Source organism: Mesoplodon bidens (genome assembly GCF_964165515.1).
Source record: "Mesoplodon bidens genome assembly, chromosome: 5".
Taxonomy (NCBI): Eukaryota; Metazoa; Chordata; class Mammalia; order Artiodactyla; family Ziphiidae; genus Mesoplodon; species Mesoplodon bidens.
In genome coordinates this window covers 99,586,422-99,610,563 of record NC_138161.1, presented here as the reverse complement: position 1 = coordinate 99,610,563, position 24,142 = coordinate 99,586,422, and the positions used below count along the sequence as shown (strand labels likewise).

At 36.7% G+C, this 24,142-nt stretch overlaps 1 protein-coding gene across 5 annotated transcripts in view; it reads right to left on the bottom strand.

The window, feature by feature from the left end:
* The window catches only part of YEATS2 (YEATS domain containing 2), a 110,737-nt gene that overhangs the window by 63,568 nt on the left and 23,027 nt on the right, over positions 1-24,142 (bottom strand). For all 5 annotated transcript variants that reach the window (XM_081235047.1, XM_081235049.1, XM_081235051.1 and 2 more), the window contains exons 2-6: positions 19,850-19,967; positions 14,731-14,828; positions 14,113-14,205; positions 9,953-10,198; positions 8,016-8,131 (exon numbers count right to left, since the gene is read on the bottom strand). In XM_081235047.1, the coding sequence (XP_081091173.1) occupies positions 8,016-8,131; positions 9,953-10,198; positions 14,113-14,205; positions 14,731-14,828; positions 19,850-19,949 (653 nt within the window). In that variant the 5' untranslated portion in view covers positions 19,950-19,967. The remainder of the gene's footprint in view (positions 1-8,015; positions 8,132-9,952; positions 10,199-14,112; positions 14,206-14,730; positions 14,829-19,849; positions 19,968-24,142) is intronic.

Genomic DNA, 24,142 nt, shown 5'->3' with positions numbered 1-24,142 from the left:
AAGATTCCACCACAAAACTGTTAAAACTAATAAATGAATTCAGTAAAGTTACAGGATATAAAATCAACATAAAAAATCAGTTGTGTTTCTATACACTAACAACAAACTATTAGAAAGAGAAATTAAGACAATAATTTCATTTACAAGGGCATCAAATACAATAACATACTTAGCAATAAATTTAACCAAAGAGGTAAAAGACCTGTACACTGAAAACTATAAGACAATGATGAAAGAAACTGAACAAGGCACAAATAAATATATATTCTGTGCTCATGTATTGGAAGAATTAATAGTTAAGATGTTCATACTATCCAAAGCAATTTAGATTCAATGCAATCCCTATAAAATTCCAATGGCATTTTTCACAGAAATAGAAAAACAATCCTAAAATCTGTATGGAACCAGAGAAGATTCTGAATAGCCAGATCAATACTGAGAAAGAAGCACAAAGCGGTAGGCATCAACACAATTCCTGATTTCAAACTATATTACAAAGCTGCAGTAATCAAAAGTGTTGTTTTGGCATAAAAACACATAAATCAATGAAAAAGAATAGAGAGGCCAGAAATAAACCCACACTTACTGGTCAATTAATTTCCGACAAAGTAGATAAAATATACAATGGGGGAAGGATAGTTTCTTCAATAAATGGTATTGGGAAAACTGTAAAGCCATGTGCAAAAGAATGAAACTGAACCTCTATCCATACCATACACAAAAATAAACTCAAAATGGATTAACAAGTTAAATTTAAGACCTAAAACCATAAAACTCCTAAAAGAAAGTATAAGGGGTAAGCTTTTTGATATTGGTCTGGGCAATGATTTTTTGGATTTGACACCAAAAACAGAGGCAACAAAAGCAAAAATAAACAAGTGGAACTACAACAAACTAAAAAGCTTTTGCACAGGATAGGAAACCACCAACAAAATGAAAAGGCAACCTACGGAACGGGAAAAAATATTTGCAAGTCATACACCTGATAAAGGGTTAATATTTAAAACATATGAGGAACTCACATAATAGCAAAAAAACAAAACAAAAACCTGACTTAGAAATAGGCAGAGGAAGTAAATAAATATTTTTCCAAGGAAGACGTACAAATGGTCAAAAAGTACATGAAAAGGTGATCAACATCACTAATCATCAGGCAAATGCAAATCAAAACCACAATGAGTTATCATCTCACATCTGTTAGAATGGCTATTATCAAAAATATAACAGATAACAAGTGTTGGTGAGAATATGGAGAAAAGGGAACCCTTATGCACTGTTGGTGGGAATGTAAATGCAGCCACTATGGAAAACAGTATGGAGGGTCCACAAAAAATTAAAAACTTCCCCATTTCTGTGTATATAGGCAAAGACAATAAAAAAGGATATCAAAGAGATATCTGTACTTCCATGTTCACTGCAGCATTATTTACAATAGCTAAGACAAGGAAACAAGTGTCTGTCAAAAGATGAATGGATATACACTATAAAGCTACAGTTATCAAAACAGTATGGTACTGACATAAAAACAGACACATAGATTAACAGAACAGAGAGCCCTGAAACAAACCCACACTTATTGGTCCATTAACCTACAACAAAGGAGGCAAGAATATACAATGGGTAAAAAATAGCATCTTCAATAAATGGTGGGAAAACCAGACAGCAACATGCAAAAGAATCAAACTGGACTACTTTCTCAAACCATATACAAAAAATAAACTCAAAATGGATTAAAGACTTGAATGTAAGACCTGAAACCATAAAAATCCTAGAAGAAAACATAGGCAGTATGGTCTTTGACATTAGTCTTAGCAATATCTTTTTGAATATGTCTTCTCAGGCAAGAGCAACAAAAGCCAAAACAAATGGGACCACATTAAACTAAAAAGCTTTTACACATTGATGGAAACTATGAACAAAACAAATAAGCAGCCTAATAAATGGGAGAAGATATTTACAAATGACATATCTGTGATAAGGGGTTAATATCCAAAATATACCAAGAACTCATAGAACTCAACATCAAAAAAACAAACAACCCGATTAAAAGATGGGCAGAGAGGGCTTCCCTGGTGGCGCAGTGGTTGAGAGTCTGCCTGCTGATGCAGGGGACACGGGTTCGTGCCCCGGTCCAGGAAGATCCCACATGCCGTGGAGTGGCTAGGCCCGTGGGCCATGGCCGCTGAGCCTGTGCATCCGGAGCCTGTGCTCCGCAACGGGAGAGGCCACAACAGTGAGAGGCCCACGTAACGCCAAAAAAAAAAAAAAAAAAAGGGCAGAGGACCTGAATAGACATTTTTCCAGAGAAGACATAGAGATGGTCAACAGACACATGAAATGATGCTCAACATCACTAATCATCAGGGAAATTCAAATCAAAACCACAATGAGATATCACCTCACACCTGTCAGAAGGGCTATCATGATCCAGCAGTTCCATTTCTGGAAATTCCAAACATATTCAAAACAGTAATTCAAAAAGATAAATATACCCTTATGTTCACTGCAGCATTATTTACAATAGCCAAGGTATGAAAGCAACCTAAGCATACATCAACAGATGAATGGAATCAAGATGCGGTATATATATACAATAGAATATTATTCAGCCATAAAAAAGAACGAAATCTCGCCATTTGTGACAATATGGATGAACCTAGAAGGTATTATGCTAAATGAAATAAGTCAGAGAAAAACAAACACTATGGGCTTCCCTGGTGGCGCAGTGGTTGAGAATCTGCCTGCCAATGCAGCGGACACGGTTTCGAGCCCTGGTCTGGGAAGATTCCACATGCCGTGGAGCAACTAGGCCTGTGAGCCACAACTACTGAGCCTGTGCGTCTGGAGCTTGTGCTCCGCAACAAGAGAGGACGCGACAGTGAGAGGCCCGCGCACCACGATGAAGAGTGGCCCCCTCTCGCCGCAACTAGAGAAAGCCCACACACAGAAACGAAGACCCAACACAGCCAAAAATAAATAAATAAATTAAACAAAAACACACACTATGATTTCACTTTTATGTGGAATCTAAACAAAACTAACATAACAAAACAGAAACAGATTGATAGATACAGAGAATAAACTGCTGTTTGCCAGAGGGTAGGGGGTTGGTGGATGAAGGAAATAGATGAGGGAGATAAAGAGAAATAAACTTCCAGTTATAAAATAAATAAGTCATGTAATATACAGATAATGTATAGCTATGGTGACAGATGGTAACTAGACTTATCGTGGTGATCATCTTGCAATGCATAAAAATATCAAATAACTATGCTGCATACCTAAAACTAATATAATGTTGTTAGGTCAATTATACTTCAGTTTAAAAAAATGTTTTAAAAGGGATGGATAAAGATATGACCACATACACACACTATACACACACACACACAGGAATATTCAGTTCTGAGATAAAAGGTAAATCCTGCCCATCCTGCTTGGTATCACTTTGATGTGGAATTTAAAAAATGTCAAACTCATAGAAGCAGAGTAGAAAAATGGTTGTCAGGGTATAAGGGTGGGAGAAACTTTTCCATTTAAAAAACCCCTAAAATTCATTCAATATTTAACAGCTATATCAGCTAACCAAAGTGAATCTTTGCAGTTAACCCTTTTCTTTTAAACTTTTTTTTTTGGCCTAAGGGGCATTCCCTTAAAGTTTGTTTTGTTTTCCGATTATCATCATGCAATTAAAAAAAATCAATCTTGCTTTTTCTGCTAAGTGGGTACATTAGGTAGAAATAAACTGGCATACTTTATTCCTGTGTTAGGAAACCTCTAGCCTTTGGGTTGATTTCATTCAGGTTTCAAAGTGCTACAACTTTGAACTCTTCTGTTTCCTACTCATTGCTGCCAAGAAGGATACAACTGGTCTCTTGCCTTTTAAAAGCCAAAACAAGCCATTCCCTAAAGTCCTGACCATGGTAAAACTAGAATCCTTAGCCCTCCCTTTTGAGGCTCTGCCTTTATTTCACAAGGCCCCCTTATTACATTTTGTTGTAAAATATGGTCATGGACTTCTATACATTCATCTATGTCTATGGTTATCCTTAGCAATGCAGTGAGCCAAGTTGCCTAACCTAGTTTTTCTTTAGGAGTATTCATGTCCCATCTTGACCCTTTGATTTTTCACAAATAAAAGCCAGCCTGTGAATTCCCTGAACGCTACTGGGATTTTAATCAGAATATTTACATATCAACTTAGGGGGAAGTGGTATCTTTTACAATATTGAGCCTTCCTATCCTGAACATGGTATACTGATCTATTTATTTATTTATTTATTTTTGGATCACGCCCTGTGGTGTGTGGGACCCTAGTTCCCCGACCAGGAATTGAACCTGTGCCCCCTGCATTGAGAACATGGAGTCTTAACCACTGGACCACCAGAGAAGTTCCTAATTACTTAGTTCTTTCATGTGTTTTAATAAAATTTTATTCATTTTCATGAAAGGCTAGTATATCTTTTGTTTGATTTATTATGTTGTATTTTTTATTGCTATAGTAAATGCATCTTTTCTCCCGTTGTGAACACAGGCTCCAGACGTGCAGGCTCAGTGGCCATGGCTCACGTGCCCAGCCGCTCCGCGGCATGTGGGATCTTCCCGGACTGGGGCACGAACCCGTGTCCCCTGTATCAGCAGGCGGACTCTCAACCACTGCGCCACCAGGGCAGCCCGTAAATGCATCTTTTTAGAACTGTTTTCTAAGTCTGTCATACAGAAACACAATCAACTTCTGGGTATTGATACTGTAATTCAATAGTCTTGCCAAGCTCTCTTAGTAACTCTAAAACTATCAAAAATTGTTTTAGATTTTTCTGTGTAGACAATTATATCATCTATTAATAATGACACTTTGTTTCTTCTTTTCTAATCCTCATATTTATTAATGTATTATGACTCTATTAGTATCTCCAAGTACAGTGGTGAATAAGAGTAGTAATACTGAGCATCTCTTGTCTTGTTCTGAACCTAAAGGGAAAGGTGTTTAATTGTTTACCATTTAGTATGATATTTGCTTAAGGTGTTTTGAGATATTCTTTATGTGATTAACTAAATTCCAAGTCTGCCATGAGGATTCACCACAAAGACTTTGAATTTTGTCAAATGTTTCTGCATCTTTTGAGGTGGTCATGTTTTATGTCCTTTATTATATTTATTAATTTCTAACGTTAATCCAAACTTGCATTTCCTGGTCATGAAGTACTATCATTTCTATAGTTACTGACTTCAGTTTGCTAACGATTTTGTTCAGCACTTTCGCCTCTATATTTATGAGTGTCAATGTCCTATAATTTTCCTTTTCTTATGAACTCCGTTTGGCTGTTAACAAACTTATGCTATCTTTATAATGTAAATTGACAAATGTTCTTTTTTCCCCATAAGATTTTCTACACAATTGGAATTAGCTGTTCACTCAGCCTTTAAAGCAATCTAAGCCTCATGGTTTAATTCGGTTTTATGAAGAAAACGTTTTAAAAATCAATAATTAAACTTACTTAGTAGTTCTAAAACTATTCAAGGTTTTTCCTTTTTTGAGTCATTTTAAGTTGTGTTTTTCTAGGAATTCTCCATTTCATCTAAATTTTCAAATGCATTAACATAAAGATGTTATTTTATCTCAGTATAACTATTTATTTTCATTAGATAATTAAATCCATAAGCATTTTTTATGATTACTGATACATTTAGATTACTACTAAATTATTTTATACTATTTGTCTTTTTCTTTTTTTCTTCTTTTCCACATCCCTTCTCCTGCTCCTGCTTGCCTTCCTTTGGAATCAGGGGGGTTTTCCCCCTTTTTTCATTCAATTCTCCTCACACCTTACTACATTTTTCTTTTTGGCTACGTTGGGTCTTCACTGCCGCACGCGGGCCTTCTCTAGCTGCGGCAAGCAGGAGCTACTCTTCGTTGCGGTGCGCAGGCTTCTCATTGTGGTGGCTTCTCCTGTTGTGGAGCATGCGCTCTAGGCGCGTGGGGTTCAGTAGTTGCAGCACACGGGCTTCAGTAGTTGTGGCAGGCGGGCTCAGTTGTTGTGGCTTGCGGGCAGCTCACAGGCTCTAGAGCACAGGCTCTGTAGTTGTGGCTCATGGTATGTGGGATCTTCCCGGACCAGGGCTCGAACCCCTGTCCCCTGATTTGGCAGGCGGATTCTTTACTTTTTTTTTTTTTTTTTTTTTGCGGTACGCAGGCCTCTCACTGTTGTGGCCTCTCCCATTGTGGAGCACAGGCTCCGGACGCGCAGGCTCAGCGGCCATGGCTCAAAGGCCCAGCCGCTCGGCAGTATGTGGGATCCTCCCGGACCAGGGCACAAACCCGCATCCCCTGCACTGGCAGGCGGACTCTCAACCACTGCGCCACCAGGGAAGTCCAACCCCTTACTACTTTTAAAGATTAAATCTCTATGTCTGTTCTTTTCATTGCTATCTTAGATATGCTAATGAGCATTCTTAAAGAAGTCCAAAGTAAATCGATATTTTTATCCTCTTCCAGAACAAACAAAGACTTTATAATTCTCATGCCAATCATTCCTCTCTACTTAAAATCCACGGTTAACCAGTATTTTATGTTCTAGCTGGTCTTAAACCCCAAAACCTACAAATCAGACATAATTGTTTGAAAATGTCAGTAACTGTTTCTCCCCAGTCTTCTGGTGGCCTGGTGAGTCTACATCAATTTCTAGTTTTGGCCTTTTCTGGGCTGACCTGTCCTGTACTATAGTTGAGACCTCAACACTTCATATTAGTCGCCTTAGCTGAATGCATGCTAACTCTAAAATAATCCACGAGGGGCTTCCCTGGTGGCGCAGTGGTTGAGAGTCCACCTGCCGATGCAGGGGACACGGGTTCGTGCCCCAGTCTGGGAAGATCCCACATGCTGTGGAGCGGCGGGCCATGGCCGCTGAGCCTGTGCGTCCGGAGCCTGTGCTCCGCAACGGGAGAGGCCACAACGGTGAGAGGCCCGCATACCCCCAAAAGAATAAAAATAAAAATAAATAAAATAATCCATGAAACAGAAACCTAATTGCCTTAGTCATATTTCATGCTTCTATTTAAATACTACAACACAGACCATTGAGAATCTTTGTTTTTATTATCCTGAGATTTTTAATGTACTTATTTGTTATCAGTGGTCCATCAACTGGGACTTGGAAGACTCTCCCGAGATCTGATTCCCCCTCCCCAGATATTTACTGTAATTCTGAATCCTTTATTTTCAGTAATTGAATATTATTACAATTTTCATAAATATACTGATTCATTCATCAGTCAAATATTTACTGAACACCAACTACTGCAAGATATAAAAACAAACAAGATATACTGTCTACCCAAAAGAGATTCAGCCTGATTTGAAAAAATATATGAAAATAGGAAATAACTATATAATATATAAAAATGACAAGAGAGCATAGAGGAAATATGCCTAGTGAGGAAAAGGGCAAATAAGGCTTTGTGAGGAAATAACATTCTTATGCTGTTTGAAGATTTATGATGTCTTTATCCATTCCTAGATACTCGGCAAAAATGACAATGCTACCACAAGACAGCATGCGCTCATACTGTTAAAGAGATAGCCCTTTAGCTTGAAGGAATTCTGTCTTCAAGACCTGCTCTACAGCCTTTTGTTATATATTTAAAACATTTCAATTTGGGCAACCAAATAAACATTTTTAGGAACAGGTAAGGCCCCTAAGGATAGAACTAGGTCAGAAGTCAGAAGTTCCTCCAAAGTTATCCACACTTACATGCTTAATAAAACACACCATTTGCATAAAAGTTCACGTCTACAAAATTTTTACCAAGCACAATTTTATCCTACGTCAAAGATCAGCAGACACACTGAAGCAGTCTCAAGTCTCTGGACTTTCATTCACTTTTAAAACAACTAAGAGTTTGGGAAAAAGAATCCTAGAGGCCTGTACTTACTGTAATACTATGATAATAAGAGTATGCCAGAGTATTACCAAAAATGGATGACTGAAAATGAGACAATTCAACTGAATACTCACTTGGACACATTGCCCACTACTATTGTTTTCTTTACAAAAAGTCGTGAAGTCTCATCTCCTGTAAGATCAGTATTCCGCTGCTCTGTTTTATGGGAGCCAGTAATACCAGAAGTGTCCTAGAAAAAATCATAATCAAGTTTCATTTTCAATTTAGACAATTTTCAACAGGCAGAAACCATAAAATCATAAAAGGTATGAATGGACTAACTCCATTTTTTTTAAATTACGAAATCCTCTGGCTTTGTGGCTGCTCTCAGAGCATGAAAGAATAATTTTACTATAATTTTTGCCTTAGTTTATAGAAAAAGTTTGTATACTGTAATTCCACATATGTGTGTGTGCTTGTAATAGTCATAAACAGCTGCTTTGTATATGCAAATAGGATGTGGAAGGATACACAAGAAACTACTACAACAGTTACCTCTGGGATATGGAAATGGGGAAAGGGGTCAACGGAATTTACTTTCTTTTCAATCTTCTGTACTATTATAAATTTTTCAATAAGAAGTAACATAAACATAATGGTTAATTTAAAGTTTGACTATGGAGATAGACAGCCAGTATTTAAGCCTTGGCCCCTACATTTACTAGATGTGTCATCTTGGGTAATTACTTAACTTTTCTGTCTCTATTTCCTCATCTATAAAATAAGGATGATAATAGTTTCTATCTCAGATGATGGTTTTGTACAGTTTTTAGAAAAATGCTTGGTACACAGTAAACACTAAATATCTGTTACATAAACATGAGCATGCATATTACATAAAAGATAGTAGGTTTCTAAATCCTATGACTAGTGTGACCTAAATTCATTTTAATTAAAAAAAGAAAAACATATGCACTATTTCCCCAGAAAGTATACGAGAAGGACACAACTAAATCCAAACACTAAGAGTTCTGATTTTGGGTGGTGGCATTATGAATGACTTTTCTACTCTCTCTTACTTTTCTGTAGTTTAAAGATTTCAAAAATGAACATATATGAATTTGTAATCAGAAACATTTTTAATTTTATCAAAATAATCAAATCCTTGATGTCTGAGTATGTGGAAAGCAGCCTGGGAATGTCCTCTATCACAGAACATCTGGCTGAGAAAAACCACTGGTCTTATCCAGTAAGGATTCTATAGCTAAGTATTACACCAAGAAGTTCAGAACAGCTTGAGATGGGAATTCAAATTACAAACTGACAGGATCAAAGAGCAATAAGCAGTTTTCAATTCTACTTATTGTTTTTCAAATTTCCTCCAGTTATTAAAGCATCTTAGAACATAAAGTTTCAAAGAGGAAACTGAAGAAGAGCCACTGCTCTTGAGAGAATAAACATAATAGAGTGGAAAGACCTTGGGCAAGGTCACAGTACTGCCAACTCCTCAAAGTTCCTTTCATATCTACATGAATGGCATCTAGGAGTTGTGCGGTACACAGGAGCCTTGAACTGTAAAATCAAAAAGACACAGGTTTGATTCTCAGTTCTGATACTGTGGATAAATATAAAAAGACAAAAGTTTAATTCTCAGTTCTGATACCTGTGAACAAATATAACTTAAACCTCATAGAGACTCAGTTTCCCCATCTCTAAAAGGGCTATAATTAACTTATATCCTATGGTTCCTGTGAAGGTTAAATGAAATAATATGTGCATTCTTTTTTTTTTTTTTTTTTTTTTTTCTTTTTGCGGTATGCGGGCCTCTCACTGTTGTGGCCTCTCCCGTTGCGGAGCACAGGCTCCGGATGCGCAGGCCCAGCGACCATGGCTCACGGGCCCAGCCGCTCCGCGGCATATGGGATCCTCCCAGACCGGGGCACGAACCCGTATCCCCTGCATCGGCAGGCGGACTCTCAACCACTGCGCCACCAGGGAGGCCCAATATGTGCATTCTTAATAAGTACTGGTTCCCTTCTCTTTTGGCTCCCTCCCATCCATCCAACTATACCCTTCCAGTATTTCGGCTTGGTCTCTGCTCTGTGTTGCTTGAGAGTCTTTCCTCTATGTCCACATTGCTGTTAGTGTCTTTGTCAGATAAGAAGTCATTGTGTTGAGATAAAGAATCACTTTCTGAATGATTGGCTGATGGTGTTTCTGATCTCTGATTGGCAGGAGATGATGACCTAGATGGTGATTCCAAAAATTTCTTGACAGCAGGATGATTAAAAACCATTGTATCACATGTCTTTGATCCCTGCAGAAATGAGGGTAAGCAAAACAAACTTTTAATCATATCCACCAAAAGTAGGCAAAAGTTTGATCTTCCCAAAAACCCTTATCTATTTCCAATCATGCTTAAAATCTTTCAAAATCACCCCACTCCCATAAAATGAAGTCCAAACTCCTTAATGTGGTGCAAATCAACAAAACAAAAACTAGAGAATGATAAATAATTATGCAAGCACAGGGAGATCAGCTCGGTGCTTTGTGACCGCCTGGAGGGGTGGGATAGGGAGGGTGGGAGGGAGACGCAAAAGGGAGGGGATATGGAAACATATGTATATGTATAACTGATTAAATTTGTTATAAAGCAAAAAATTTAAAAAATAAAAAAATAAAAAAATAAAAAATAATAAAAATAAAAAATAATTATGCAAAGGTCCTAACACTAAAAGTTAAAGATGCAAGTCCTCAGAAGGTAAATGAAAAGTAAAGATAAGTATATAGGGACTTCCCTGGTGGCACAGTGGTTAAGAATCTGCCTGCCAATGCAGGGGACATGGGTTCGAGCCCTGGTCCAGGAAGATCCCACATGCCACGGAGCAACTAAGCCCATGTGCCACAACTACTGAGCCTGTGCTCTAGAGCCCGTGAGCCACAACTACTGAGCCCATGTGCCACAACTACTGAAAGCCCACATGTCTAGAGCCCATGCTCCGCAACAAGAGAAGCCACTGTGATGAGAAGCCCACACACAGCAACGAAGAGTAGCCCCAACTCGCTGCAACTAGAGAAAGCCCATGGGAGCAACGAAGACCCAACGCAGCCAAAAATAAATAAATTAAATTTAAAAATTTTTTTAAATATATATATATAGTAACACATGGAAAGTCAAATTTGACTTAAAAAAAATAAAACTCACATTGCTTGATACAAATACATCAACTGCTCTAAATAAAACATTCCTGTAAGAAATACAAAGATTTTTTTAAATGTGTATGTAAAATGGCTCCCATGTAGGAATAAAATGTAGCACAGAATGGTTTAAAATGATTAATAATGATATATAGTTTGCCCTCAGTCCAATACTGAAGCCTGCCTAGGGTATTTTTCTGTGTTTTGTTACTTGCATATAAAATAGTGTGTTGTTATAATGTAGTTACTTTCTAGGAAGCCCAGCTTTAGAAATTGCTTAATTGAAATTAAAAATAATTATTTTAGCAAGTAAAAGGGAGCCAGAGACTAGTGTTTCAGAGTCAAAGCAACAGAGCTGTTGTATTTCAATAATAAAGGTTTATTTTAGAGCTATAAATGTATTCTGTTAGAGCAAACTAAAAATAATTGGCAGATCCTAAACGATAAAAATATACCTAAATATCCTTAAATAAAGCCCAATGAGAATATAACAAGATAAAAATCAGTACATTTCTAGACTATCAAATAGCACAGTTCAGTACTGCTAATGGTTTAAAAAAAAAAAAGGCATCAAAACAGTAAATGAATAACCAGCTCTTCAGGGTAGCTACAGTCCTATGTCAGGCAGCTGCCAGCTCGCAATGTCCATCTTGTTGAGTCTAATAGCAAGCCATATGACAGATGACTTTAGAATCTGCCCTGGGTTAACAGTGTCTCCCAAAAATTCATGTCCACCTAGACCTATGAACGTGACTATTTGAAAATACAGTCTTTTCAGATGTAATCAAGTTAAGATGATGTCATACTGGATTTGGGTAGGCCTTATTTCAATGACTAGTATTCTTAAAAGAGGTAAAGCTGAATACAGAAAGAAACAGAGAAGACACACAAAGGGAAAAGTCCATGTGAGGTTAAAGGCAGAAATTGGAGTGATACAGCTACAAGCCAAGGAATGCTAAGTACTGCTAGCAACCACCAGAAGCTAGGAGAAGACAAGGAAGAATTCTTCCCTAGAGTCTTCAGAGGGAGCATGGCCTAGCCACCAACATACTTGATTTTGGACTGCTAGCCTCTAGAATCATGAGATAATAAATTCCTGTTTTGTTTTGTTTTTTTTTAAAGTCTGGTTCTTTTATTTATTTATTTAAAAAATTTATTTGGTTGCGCAGGGTCTTAGCTGCAGCAGGTGGGCTCCTTAGTTGAGGCTCTCCAGCTCCTTAGTTGCGGCTCTCCAGCTCCTTAGTTGCAGCACACGGGCTCCTTAGTTGTGGCTCATGGGCTCCTTAGTTGTGGCATGTGCGAACTCTTAGTTGCATCATGCATGTGGGATATAGTTCCCTGACCAGGGATCGAACCTGGGCCCCCTGCATTGGGAGCGCAGAGTCTTATCCACTGCGCCACCAAGGAAGTCCCAAATTCCTGTTGTTTTAAGCCACCAAGCTTGTGGTAATTTGTTATAGTAGGTCGAGCAAGGTAGTTCAGACTCTAAAATGTAATATGGAAACTCTTGCAGTAGAAGAAACAACTATCTACCATCTAAGATTAAACTCAAATAATGCTTCAGATTTCTCTAAGATAACATCAGGAGTATCACCAATACCTAATATCTTAAAGCTCCACAGGATTAGACAAAAGCCTACACATGGCAGGTACCTCTTATCTGTAAAAACCACAGGGAATGATGCAAAGCAGCATGCTACTATGCTCCCTGCAGCCCTTCCACTATTCTCATTGAGCCAGTACTGTCCAAGAGAAGAATTATCTAATTCTAACTGGAAAAAACTTAAGAAAAAACAAAACTTACGCTGAAATTATCAAACCGTCAAACAAGAAGAAATACTTCTGTATCAGTTCAATCCTATCCCCATCCTTTATAATTGGAGCAATCTAGTGGTAATCACATTAACCATGACTAAACTTAGTATCACTAACAGTAGCACAACCTGATACTATGTCTCCTAATGTGATACAATATGAAGTATACAGCATTACCTATGAAGTACTATCTCCAAAAAGATTCAACCTTAATCTAATCAAATCTTTAGACTTGACTCTTATTTTACAGAAAAATAGAAGGAATGAAGGACCAAACCCAAGGGGGAAAAAATCCAAAATGTGGGACATTCTACAACATAAATGGCCTGGTCTCTTCAAATAAGTCAATATCACAGGGGAAAAAAAGATGGGAGAACTGTTCTAGATAAAACGAGACAAGAGAAAAAACAGCCAAATGTAACCCATGAACCCTGATTGGTTCCTGTCCGAAAAAAAAAAACAACCCAAACTTTAAAGATATTTCAGGGACAACTGGGAAAATCTGAATATGGACTGGTTATCAAATAACATTAGGGACTCATTCTCTTAGGTATTGTGACTACACAGAAGACGAACCTTTAGGATTAAGTATTTAGGGATGAAGCGTCACGATGCTTGGAAATTACTTTTTAATATTTTAGACAAAAATAAGAGATAAAGCAAACGTGGCAAAATGTTAAAACTGTTGAAGCTAAGTGATGCATAAACAAGTGCTTATTTCATCTTCTCTATATATTTGAAAATTTTCACAAAAAGTAGGGGGAAAAAATCAGGGCTTCTTGAATAGAGTAAATCTACTGAAACTAACAATTGCCATTCATTAGCAGTAAAAGGTCAGAGAAAAGTCAATCAATCTATAATTTATTCCAAAGCCATCCATAATCAAATGAAGAGGAATAAGGCAAGTTAGAACAGGGTCACACTCATCTTTGTATCTGCAAAGCCTAGCAACAGTGCTAAAATTAGTTACAGAACAATTAAGTAAAAAGAAAAAAATGTTACTTAACAATTATTGACAATGTAGAGAGGTATAATTAAAGGATACGGTTGAACACAATGATAAATTTATGTATATTCCCAGGAAGGCAGGCTAGGCTTCTTGAATTCGAAAGGTCAATATAAGAAATGTTTTGAAGGCAGGGATTTCACATCAAGACTCATTTCTCTTCACACAACAATATGGGTGGCCGGAAATGACTGCATATGACGAAAACTTACCTCAGAAACTTTCAGAAGTCCTGCAGAAGCATAGTAGTTTGCGACAATGCAGGCACGAAGTTTATCCATCATCCTTCTTGCCTCAATTAGTCGCTAAAATAAATATAAATTAATTACTTTAAAAAATGGAAATGACAGAAGAGATATACAAACAATTCATAAGAAATGTAAATGAACCCAAAGGTTCAACTTGTCTAATAATCAAAGAAAGACAAATAGAAATGACCATTTTCCACCTATCAGATTGGCAAAATATTTTTAAAAATGACAAAATACGACGTTTGCAAGAGTATATAGACATATTAATATGTATTTGTATGTATATATGCATATTCATTGAGAAATGTCCACAAAGATATTGAGCACAAAAGCAAAGAGGAATTATCTTTTGGGATGGAATTTCAAGTGATTTTTTCCTTTATCTTTTTCTGCAATGTCATTTAAAGAAAAAAAAAAAGGCACAGGTCTTTTTTTCCAAAAACGAGAAAGCTCCTTTTAAAAGAACAGCAAAGGGGAAAAATACACCACAATTCCATCTCAACAGATTTTTTAAAATTCATCACACATAGTTTTTTTCAATAGTTCTGTTCCTTTATTTTTAATTTAACATCATTATACCTGGTCAATGACCTCAATTTCATGTTCCTTATTCTTCATTTCAAGTGCAAATTGTTCCTTGATAATAGTCTCAATCTTCTGCACAGCAGCATCTCGAGCTGCACAAAGAACATACAATAATCCAAGGTCTAATTAATCAGTTGCCACCTTGATTCAAGTCAGCAAGCAACAAAAGAAACCCAGGAACAGTAACTCTGAAGTGGAGAAACCTAATGGTCATCACCTTAATCAATAATGAAAAGTTAACATCACCAAATATTCAAGCAAACTGACCTCGCATGTTTTCTGATATGATGTACTGACAAGACTCCACCACTCTGTGGCATTCCTGCTAAAAACGCTGAATCTAATCCCAGCGAACATCAGACAAACCTAAATTGAAGGACACTGTACAAAATAACTGGCCTATACATTCAAATACTAAAGTCAAGAAAGACAAAGAAAAGTTGAGGAGATTAAGAGACTAAAGAGATATAACAACTAAATGCATTGTGTGATCCTGGAGAGGAGGAATAGTTATAAAATACTGGGACAACTGGTAAAACTTGAATATGGACAGCAGATTAGATAATGTTATGTAACGTGTTAAAATTTCCTGCTTCTGATAATTGTACTGTGGTTACATAAGAAATTTGTCCTTAGGAAATACACAAGTGTTTACAAGTGTCTAATGTATCTTCTGATGATTTTGAAAAAATGATGTGCATATATATACCTGCGTGCATACATGCATTTGTGTAGTATGTGTGTGTATGGATTGGGGATGGGGGAAAAGAATGATAAACCAAATGAGGCAAAATGTAAACAATTGGTGAATTAATCTGGACAAAAGACATACAAATTCTCCTTGCAATTTTTGTTTGAAATCACATCAAAATAAAATTACCAAAAAAAGAAAAAGAAACCCATGAAGATTCCGAGAGAAATACGTGGTGACTTCTGAAAAACCATAACTCCAAGGAAAAAGAAAGTAAGGAATTAGCTAGAGGAAGAGGTAGTCTGTGACACAAGAGCAGTTCATAAGAAGGCAGGAAGTTAGGATCTAGCATGCAATTCAGCAGTTTCCGATTACAACTACCTGAAGGAACCAGCAAAGAAAGAATTCAAAAGGACAGAAAATGTCTCTGAAGGCAATTCAATTCAGATAATGACTACTCAAAGTAATATGCAATTCAAAGAGTTAAAAAACATCAGATATGAAACATAGTTTGATTAGAAGAGAATAAAAAAGAAGAGTTAAATGACTGCTTGAAAAACCTGGGATTTTGCATAATGATACTGTGTTTGTAATATGAAAAAATCACCACCCATGCTTTGGGGTGTAAAAAAAATTGCACAGAAAATTTGGACCCTTGATCACCCATGTCATTTTCTCCCTGTAAAATATGCCACTAGACTGCCAATTTAAAACTAGTGATGGCATATGGTCACCTTATTTTTGATAATGGAGGCAAGAATATACAATGGAGAAAAAACAGCCTCTTCAATAAATGGTGCTGGGAAAACTGGACAGCTACATGTAAAAGAATGAAATTAGAACACTCCCTAACACCATACACAAAATTAAACTCAAAATGGATTAAAGACCAGACACTATAAGTGTAAGGCCAGACAATATAAAACTCTTAGAGGAAAACATAGGCAGAACACTCTATGACATAAATCACAGAAACATCCTTTTTTGACCCATCTCCTAGAGAAATGGAAATAAAAACAAAAATAAACAAATGGGACCTAATGAAACTTCAAAGCTTTTGCACAGCAAAGGAAAACATAAACAAGACAAAAAGACAACCCTCAGAATGGGAGAAAATATTTGCAAATGAAGTAACTGACAAAGGATTAATCTCCAAAATTTACAAGCAGCTCATGCAGCTCAGTATCAAAAAAACAACCCAGTCCAAGAATGGGCAGAAGACCTAAATAGACATTTCTCCAAAGAAGATACAGATTGTCAAGAAACACATGAAAGGATGATCAACATCATTAATCATTAGAGAAATGCAAATCAAAACCACAATGAGGTATCACCTCACACCAGTCAGAATGGCCATCATCAAAAAATCTACAAACAATAAATGCTGGAGAGGGTGTGGAGAAAAGGGAACCCACTTGCACTGTGGGTGGGAATGTAAATTAATACAGCCAGTATGGAGAACAGTATAGTGGTTCCTTAAAAAACTAAAAAGAGAACTACCATATGACCCAGCAATACCAATACTGGGTATATACTCTGAGAAAACCATAATTCAAAAAGAGACATGTACCACAATGTTCACTGCAGCTCTATTTACAATAGTCAGGGCATGGAAGCAACCTAAGTGTCCATCGACAGATGAATGGATAAAGAAGATGTGGCACATATATACAATGGAATGTTACTCGGCCACAGAAAGAAACAAAATTGAGTTATTTGCAGTGAGGTGGATGGACCCAGAGTCTGTCATACAGAGTGAAGCGAGTCAGAAAGAGAAAAACAAATACTGTATGCTAACACATATATAAGGAATCTAAAAAAAAAAATGGTTCTGAAGAACCTAGGGGCAGGACAGGAATAAAGACGCAGGTGTAGAGAATGGACTTGAGGACATGGGGAGGGGGAAGGGTAAGCTGGGACGAAGTGAGAGAGTGGCATGGACATACATACACTACCAAATGTAAAATAGATAGCTAGTGGGAAGCAGCCGCATAGCACACGGAGATCAGCTCGGTGCTTTGTGACCACCTAGAGGGGTGGGATACGGAGGGTGGGAGGGAGATGCAAGAGGGAGGGGATATGGGGATATATGTATACGTATAGCTGATTCACTTTGTTATACAGCAGAAATTAACACACCATTGTAAAGCAATTACACTCCAATAAAGATATTAAATAAATAAAACTAGTGCTGGTATAAGCATTCTTGTGGTTATGCCTGCATTGAAGCAAATGACTAGCTCTCCTCATATCTGATGAAAAGAGTTTTCTCTAGTATTACTGTATGTATCTTTGTATATATAAACCTTATATATATTTAGAAACCAGCAGATAATCTTAGGGGAGGCTAAAAGTCAGAGACTGTTATCAGTGCAGGCTGTTTTATCATAAGCTCCTCAGAAAAAAGCAATTCTAAATTATCTCTTTCATGAAATAAGGAAAACTAAAGCCAAACAAAATAAAACCGTGTAAGAAAAGGGAAGCATCCTGGGACTTCCCTGGTGGCACAGTGGTTAAGAATCCACCTGCCAGTGCAGGGGGCACGGGTTCAAGCCCTGGTCCAGTAAGATCCCACATGCCACGGAGCAACTAAGCCTGTGCACCACAATTACTAAGCCTGCGCTCTAGAGCCCGCGAGCCACAACTACTGAAGCCCGTGTGCCACAACTACTGAAGCCCACGTGCCTAGAGCCCGTGCTCCGCAACAAGAGAAGCCAGTGCAATGAGAATCCCGCGCACCACAACGAAGAGTAGCCCCTGCTCGCCGCAACTAGAGAAAGCCCGTGCGCAGCAACGAAGACCCAATGCAGCCAAAAATAAATAAGTAAATAAATTTATATTTTAAAAAGAGGGAAGCATCCTACCAAACCTACTTTGAGAAAAATTCTGAAGAATAAAAATAAAATCTTTATTAGGAATTAGGTTGAGAATGGACACCAAGAAGAAGAACAGCAGATTGGCACTTAGTAACAAAAAACTGTCCCTGCTTAGGCTACGTATTTGGGAACTTACATTAGATTTAAATTGAAATTACGATGTCTCCTAAAACAATAAGTTTTCCCTTTTCTTATTTTTATTACAAAAAAGATCTGCCATGTGATGCATTTGAATAATGAATTTAAGTTTCATGATACTTTCATATTTATCTGGCTTGTTATTGAAAGCAAATGACATATCCTTGTAAATAAAATTACAACTGAATGGAGAGAAAGGTTGCAGTGAAATGTTTTTATTATTTGGAACTGGGATTAATCGCTTCTGGTACCCAGAGACTTTTGTGGGGTACATATGACTTGACTGCACTGACACAGACAGGAATTTCCTTCACCACTTAACCTTGGGGCCCTGATCTCTGTGGAGCTGCAGCACCTTATCTATGACTTTGAGACCTTCTTCATCTAGCTGTAATAACTTACATAGATTTATGTTTTAAATAAACAGTAGTGAATTTGAGCAATATTTTGTTTTAAAAACTCAAATATAGCCACTTTTTTTGAAACAGCTTAAGACATTCTGGGTAACTGCAGATGATCTGGTCTTCAACTAATTAAATGATCTTGGGCAAGTAATTTAATGCCTGTGAGCCTTAACTAAGCCACCACCAGCTAAGTGCAGAGATCACTGTTTCCCAAATTTCCATCATTCATATACCACCTTCAAGTTACCTACCACATCTGAGAACCATGTGAAACATCTAATTAACGCCATTAAATAGTATTTTTAAAAAGTGTTAGCCCTTGGAGGGAGGGATAAGTAAGGAGCTTGGGATGAAGATACACACACTACTATACATAAGATAGATAACCAACAAGGACATATATGTATAGCACAGGGAACTCTACTCGACATTCTGTGATAATCTATATGAGAAAAGAATCTAAAAAAGAATGAATATATGTGTATAACTGAATCACTTTGCTGTACACCTGAAACTAACACAACATTGTAAATCAACTATACTCCAATAGAATTAAAACTTAAAAAAAAAAAAAAGTTAGCCTTATCCTAAGCAGTAGCCATGAAACTACAAGTCTGATAAGACCATTATCTTTTCTGTAGACATTAACATCAACTATTAAAATAAAAAACCTTAATTCATGTACCACCTATAATCATCTCACATGATACCACATTGTAGTACACACATTGCTAGGACTTTATGATTACACCTAACATACAATGATAGCTAAAACTTAGAGCCTGTCTCATTACTGACGCTTTCACAGTCTACCTGATTATGTTCCAGCCTTTTATGCCACACATGGTATATTACTATTAAACAGAGCACTTAGCTAATCCCTCTCACAAACCTCTTCAAAATATACACAATAGTGGACATGCATTTCATTTTAGTTCCTATAAATCTTATAGGGAGGCATATGTCAACAAAGAAATAATTTCCTAAAGCAAGTGAATTTCTACCTGAATTCTCAATTGCTTTATGCCGCTTATTTGGAAGGGCCACAGATACATCCTCATAATCAGGGTCAGTTTCTTTGACTGTTCGCTTGATTCCAGACATGATGACATTCGTTTTTCACTGTGAAGCAATAATACATTAATTAATAACACTGCTTGATATCAATACTTATATGTGTACACACATACAAAAGGAATAAATATTACATAATATTGATATTTATAAGTCTGTGTAAATACACACACATCCCTTTTAAAGCTAAAAACATAACTAACTTCAAAAGTTAACTGAAAAAAAATCATCATCTGTTACAAAGCATGCGTTTCCCTTTCAAAAGAAAATCCTTTAACAAGGCAGCACATTGTTCAGACCTTCCAAAAGGAGCCAGGCTTTCACAGAAGGGACCTCATATAGAAAGAAAAGAAACCAGATTTTGATGAAAACATGGTGAGCCCACAATATCCTGGAAACCACAATGCATCAAATATATTACAGAATACAAGCAATATAGCTCAGTAAATAATTTATTATACAAATCCTCAGTAAATAATTTATTATACAAATCCTCTCTCTGGTACTTACATAGTACATGCTATATAACAAGTACTTAATAAATATTATTGTTACTGATCATTTATTATTATTCATAATACACACAAACTGTACAGACTTATATTAAAATAACAAGCTTGCAATATGGTAAACACGTCCTAGGTATACAAGTCTTTAAATAAAACCGTCCCATATATCTTTAGATCTGCACTGTCCCAATACATTAGCCACTAGCCATATGTGGCTCCTTAAAGTTAATTAAAATTAAATAATATTTAAAATTCAGTTCCTTTTCCTACATTTCAGAACACCAGCCATATTTCAAGTGCTCAATAGCCATCAGGGCCAGTAGCTACTAAATTGGACAACAGAGATGCAGACCATTTTATCACTGCAGAAAGTTCCACTGGACACCGCTCCTCTTCCAAACTGTGTTTCACTGAGCACTTATTAATATTTCATGAGTCAGTTTAGGAAATGCTGTACAGATCAGCACTATCCAAAAGAAACATAATGTGAGCCACAAACGGAAATAAACATTTTCTAGTGCCCACATTTAAAAAAGGAAAAAGAAATGGGTGAAATTAATTTTAATAATACATTTTATTTAACCAATGTACCCAAAATATTATCATTCCAATGATATAATCAATGTAAACATATTAGCAATAAGATATTCTACATTCTTACCTTTGTACTAAGTCTTTTACACTTAGAGTACACCTTAATTTGGACTAGCCACATTACAAAGGTTCAGTAACAACCTGTGGCTAGTGGGTCCCTTACTGGGCAGCGAGGGTCTACTGACAGATAAGAAAACAGGCCCAAGGAGGTTAGGTGAGTTGCCCCTTAGAAGACTGATCTATGACAGAAAAGACAAGAAGAGCTCCCTAATTTCCAAACCTCTCCTCTACCACTGATGGAGGTTATTTACCTAACCAAAGGCAAAAATACACAAAATGTATTTATTGAGGTAATAAACAGTTTTAAAATAAAATTAATGAAAATAAAATATAACTCAAAAATAATTATTTTTTTATTCAAAGTTAAAATAGAAATAACAATTTAAAAGCCTCTCAGCTCTTAGTCCAGTTCTTTCACCCATCTCTGGGGTAGACTCACTTGATTCAGCTGGGAGAGACTCATTATGTAATGATATGTATGTAAATCCTGGATCTAGAACATTTTTCCTATAATTGTTATTTTGTATAATGGCCCTAAGCTTTAAAATGTCCTACCTGCCCCCCACCCCAGCATTTATAAACATCCTAAATCAAACCATTTAATGTTTGTTCACAATCATTACCTACCTGCTCTAATTTAGAATATAAATGAGTATTTTTGGAGAAGTCCTGAATCCAATTGTTATTTTCTGTTTTTAAAGCTTATAAAAAGTGAGAGTAGGGTATTGTTCTTTTAGCCTTCTCCATTTGGTCAGCAACCAGTTATAGACAACCTGAAAAAATCTTGGGCAGTTACATAAATAATACTTTCTTTAAAATCAATAAACCTCACTCCTTTTTCCTTAATGCAGATAGAAAAAGAACAACAACAACAAAACCTCCTACTATCAAGATAAACCTGGTATCAGAAGTAGATACATCATAGCAGATCTCCAATCTGTTTTGCACCATACCATTTCCTCAGTGACCACCTGTCTTCTACAGTTTACCAAGAGTCTTACTGGATTATCTGTAAAAATGAGTGAGTCCAGCATCACCTTCACTCATCCATTCAGCGGACTTCATAATCTCCATATTCTCCTCCCACACCCCCTCTCCCCCCAAGTACTCTCAGGAGTAATGGTGGCTCCTCCCCCAAAACGTTGGGGATTCTTGACGAAAACAGTATTTTGTTTTACCCTGACTTAAGGGATAAAGCAAAATTCTCTTTTGACTTTTGATCTAAAACTGAGAGAACAGAAGGGAAAAAAGAGAAGATTTTGGAGGTGCAAGGGGGTGGGGTGGGTAAGGAAGAAACCACCAATTAATTAACTTATGCTGCCAAGGTAATTCACATTTTCATGCAGCCCCTGTAATAAACACTTTCCTGTCATCTTTGGGCATAGGTTTGAGCTCCCCCAGATAAACATGTTGAGGAAGATTTAGGATTGTACTGAGCATTTTTAGTAATTGAGGTCTGCTTCTGTTCTACCAAGAACAATACTAAAGGACATACATGCCACATTCAAGTATATGCTACCTAAGGCTAGGCACATCTGCCAAGGCATGCTCTCACCATGATGTAATAAGTAAGTATGTGGAATGTGTAACAAATGATCCATGTAATAGTAAGTTTTGGATTCTTCTTGTCTGTCTTTGAGATTTATGAAAAGGAAATACGAACAGTTGTTAGATATCGTCAGGTTCAACTTTGAAACAAAATGTCTTACTAATCCTCTTAAGGGTTTGAATCAAATGAAATTGAAAAGAATACTGATGTGGGAAACTGTTAAAAAAGAAAATCAGTTACTGTTCATAATTTGTCTGTGAGAAAGGATTTTCTCCATACCATGGGACCAAATCCAAATACAGAAATGTATGTAATGCTGATTCCTCTAATTTAAAAATTTTCTCTCACTGAAATAGCTTCTTTATAAAAAGTAAACACTGTCCATTTAAACTTTAAAAATAGACATTCCCCTCCCTCCATGTATTGTAATATAATGTAAGAAAGCAAAACCACCCTGTATCACACCCATTCAAATAACATAAACAAGTCTAAGTTTTTGAAAAAGGTTAAATACCAAAAACAAAACAAAACTTTTTAATGCTCTATCCTTTGAAAAGAAAAATAATTTTTAAAGGAAAATTGTACAATTTAACCCAAAAATTATGTAATATAGAGTCACTAGAAATTATTAGTAAAAGGTCTTAGTTCTCATGTTAGAGAAGACCTAGAATCTCTAGAATCTAGTCCTGGAACCCTGTCTTGCAAACACCACATCATACAAGATATGGCCAACTCTTGGGTAAAGGAATAAAATCTGATAAATAAGGTTCCTGGAAACTTTACTAAGTGAGGTACCTTCTCAATAAAAAATTCTGTGATCCTCATGGCATTTGAATCTCATCAGAACCACTGTATTTCGTGCTTTCACTCAAGATGACTTTTCCTATCTGATTTAAGAAGGGGGATGGGGAGCAGCAGTACAATCATTTTCCATCTGCTTCCATACAGACAGATGCTCCTAACATGTTAATAATGATTTTATAATTCTTTAGCTCTGTCCTTTCTGTAATTTTCATTTCAAACAAAACATCTTCCCCTCTGTAAATAAGACAACTAGTGCTCCTTTATTAAACATGCGAATGAGAGAATCCATTCTCTTCTATTAGCCAGATAGACATTTCAAAAATGTCTACAAAAAACAAAACAGGAGAATGGGTAAACAAATTGTAGTATAACCAATGAACTCCTGATCCAACCAACAACAGGAATAAATCTTCATTATGGTAAGTAAAAGAAGCCAGACACATAATAGGAGCACATACTGAATGATCCTATTTACATGAAGTTCAAGAACACACAAATTAATCTATGGTGAAAGAAAACAGAATAGTAGTTGGGGTGCTGGTAGTGGAGACGGACTGAGAAGAGGAATAAAGACTCTTTCTGGGGTGACAGAAATATTTTATATCTTTTTCCCCCCTATTTATTTGTACAAATAGCACAGGAGGACACCAGTCCCATGAAGACAGCAGCCCAGGGGTCACACCAGTCCTTCTGTCCTCACATTGATA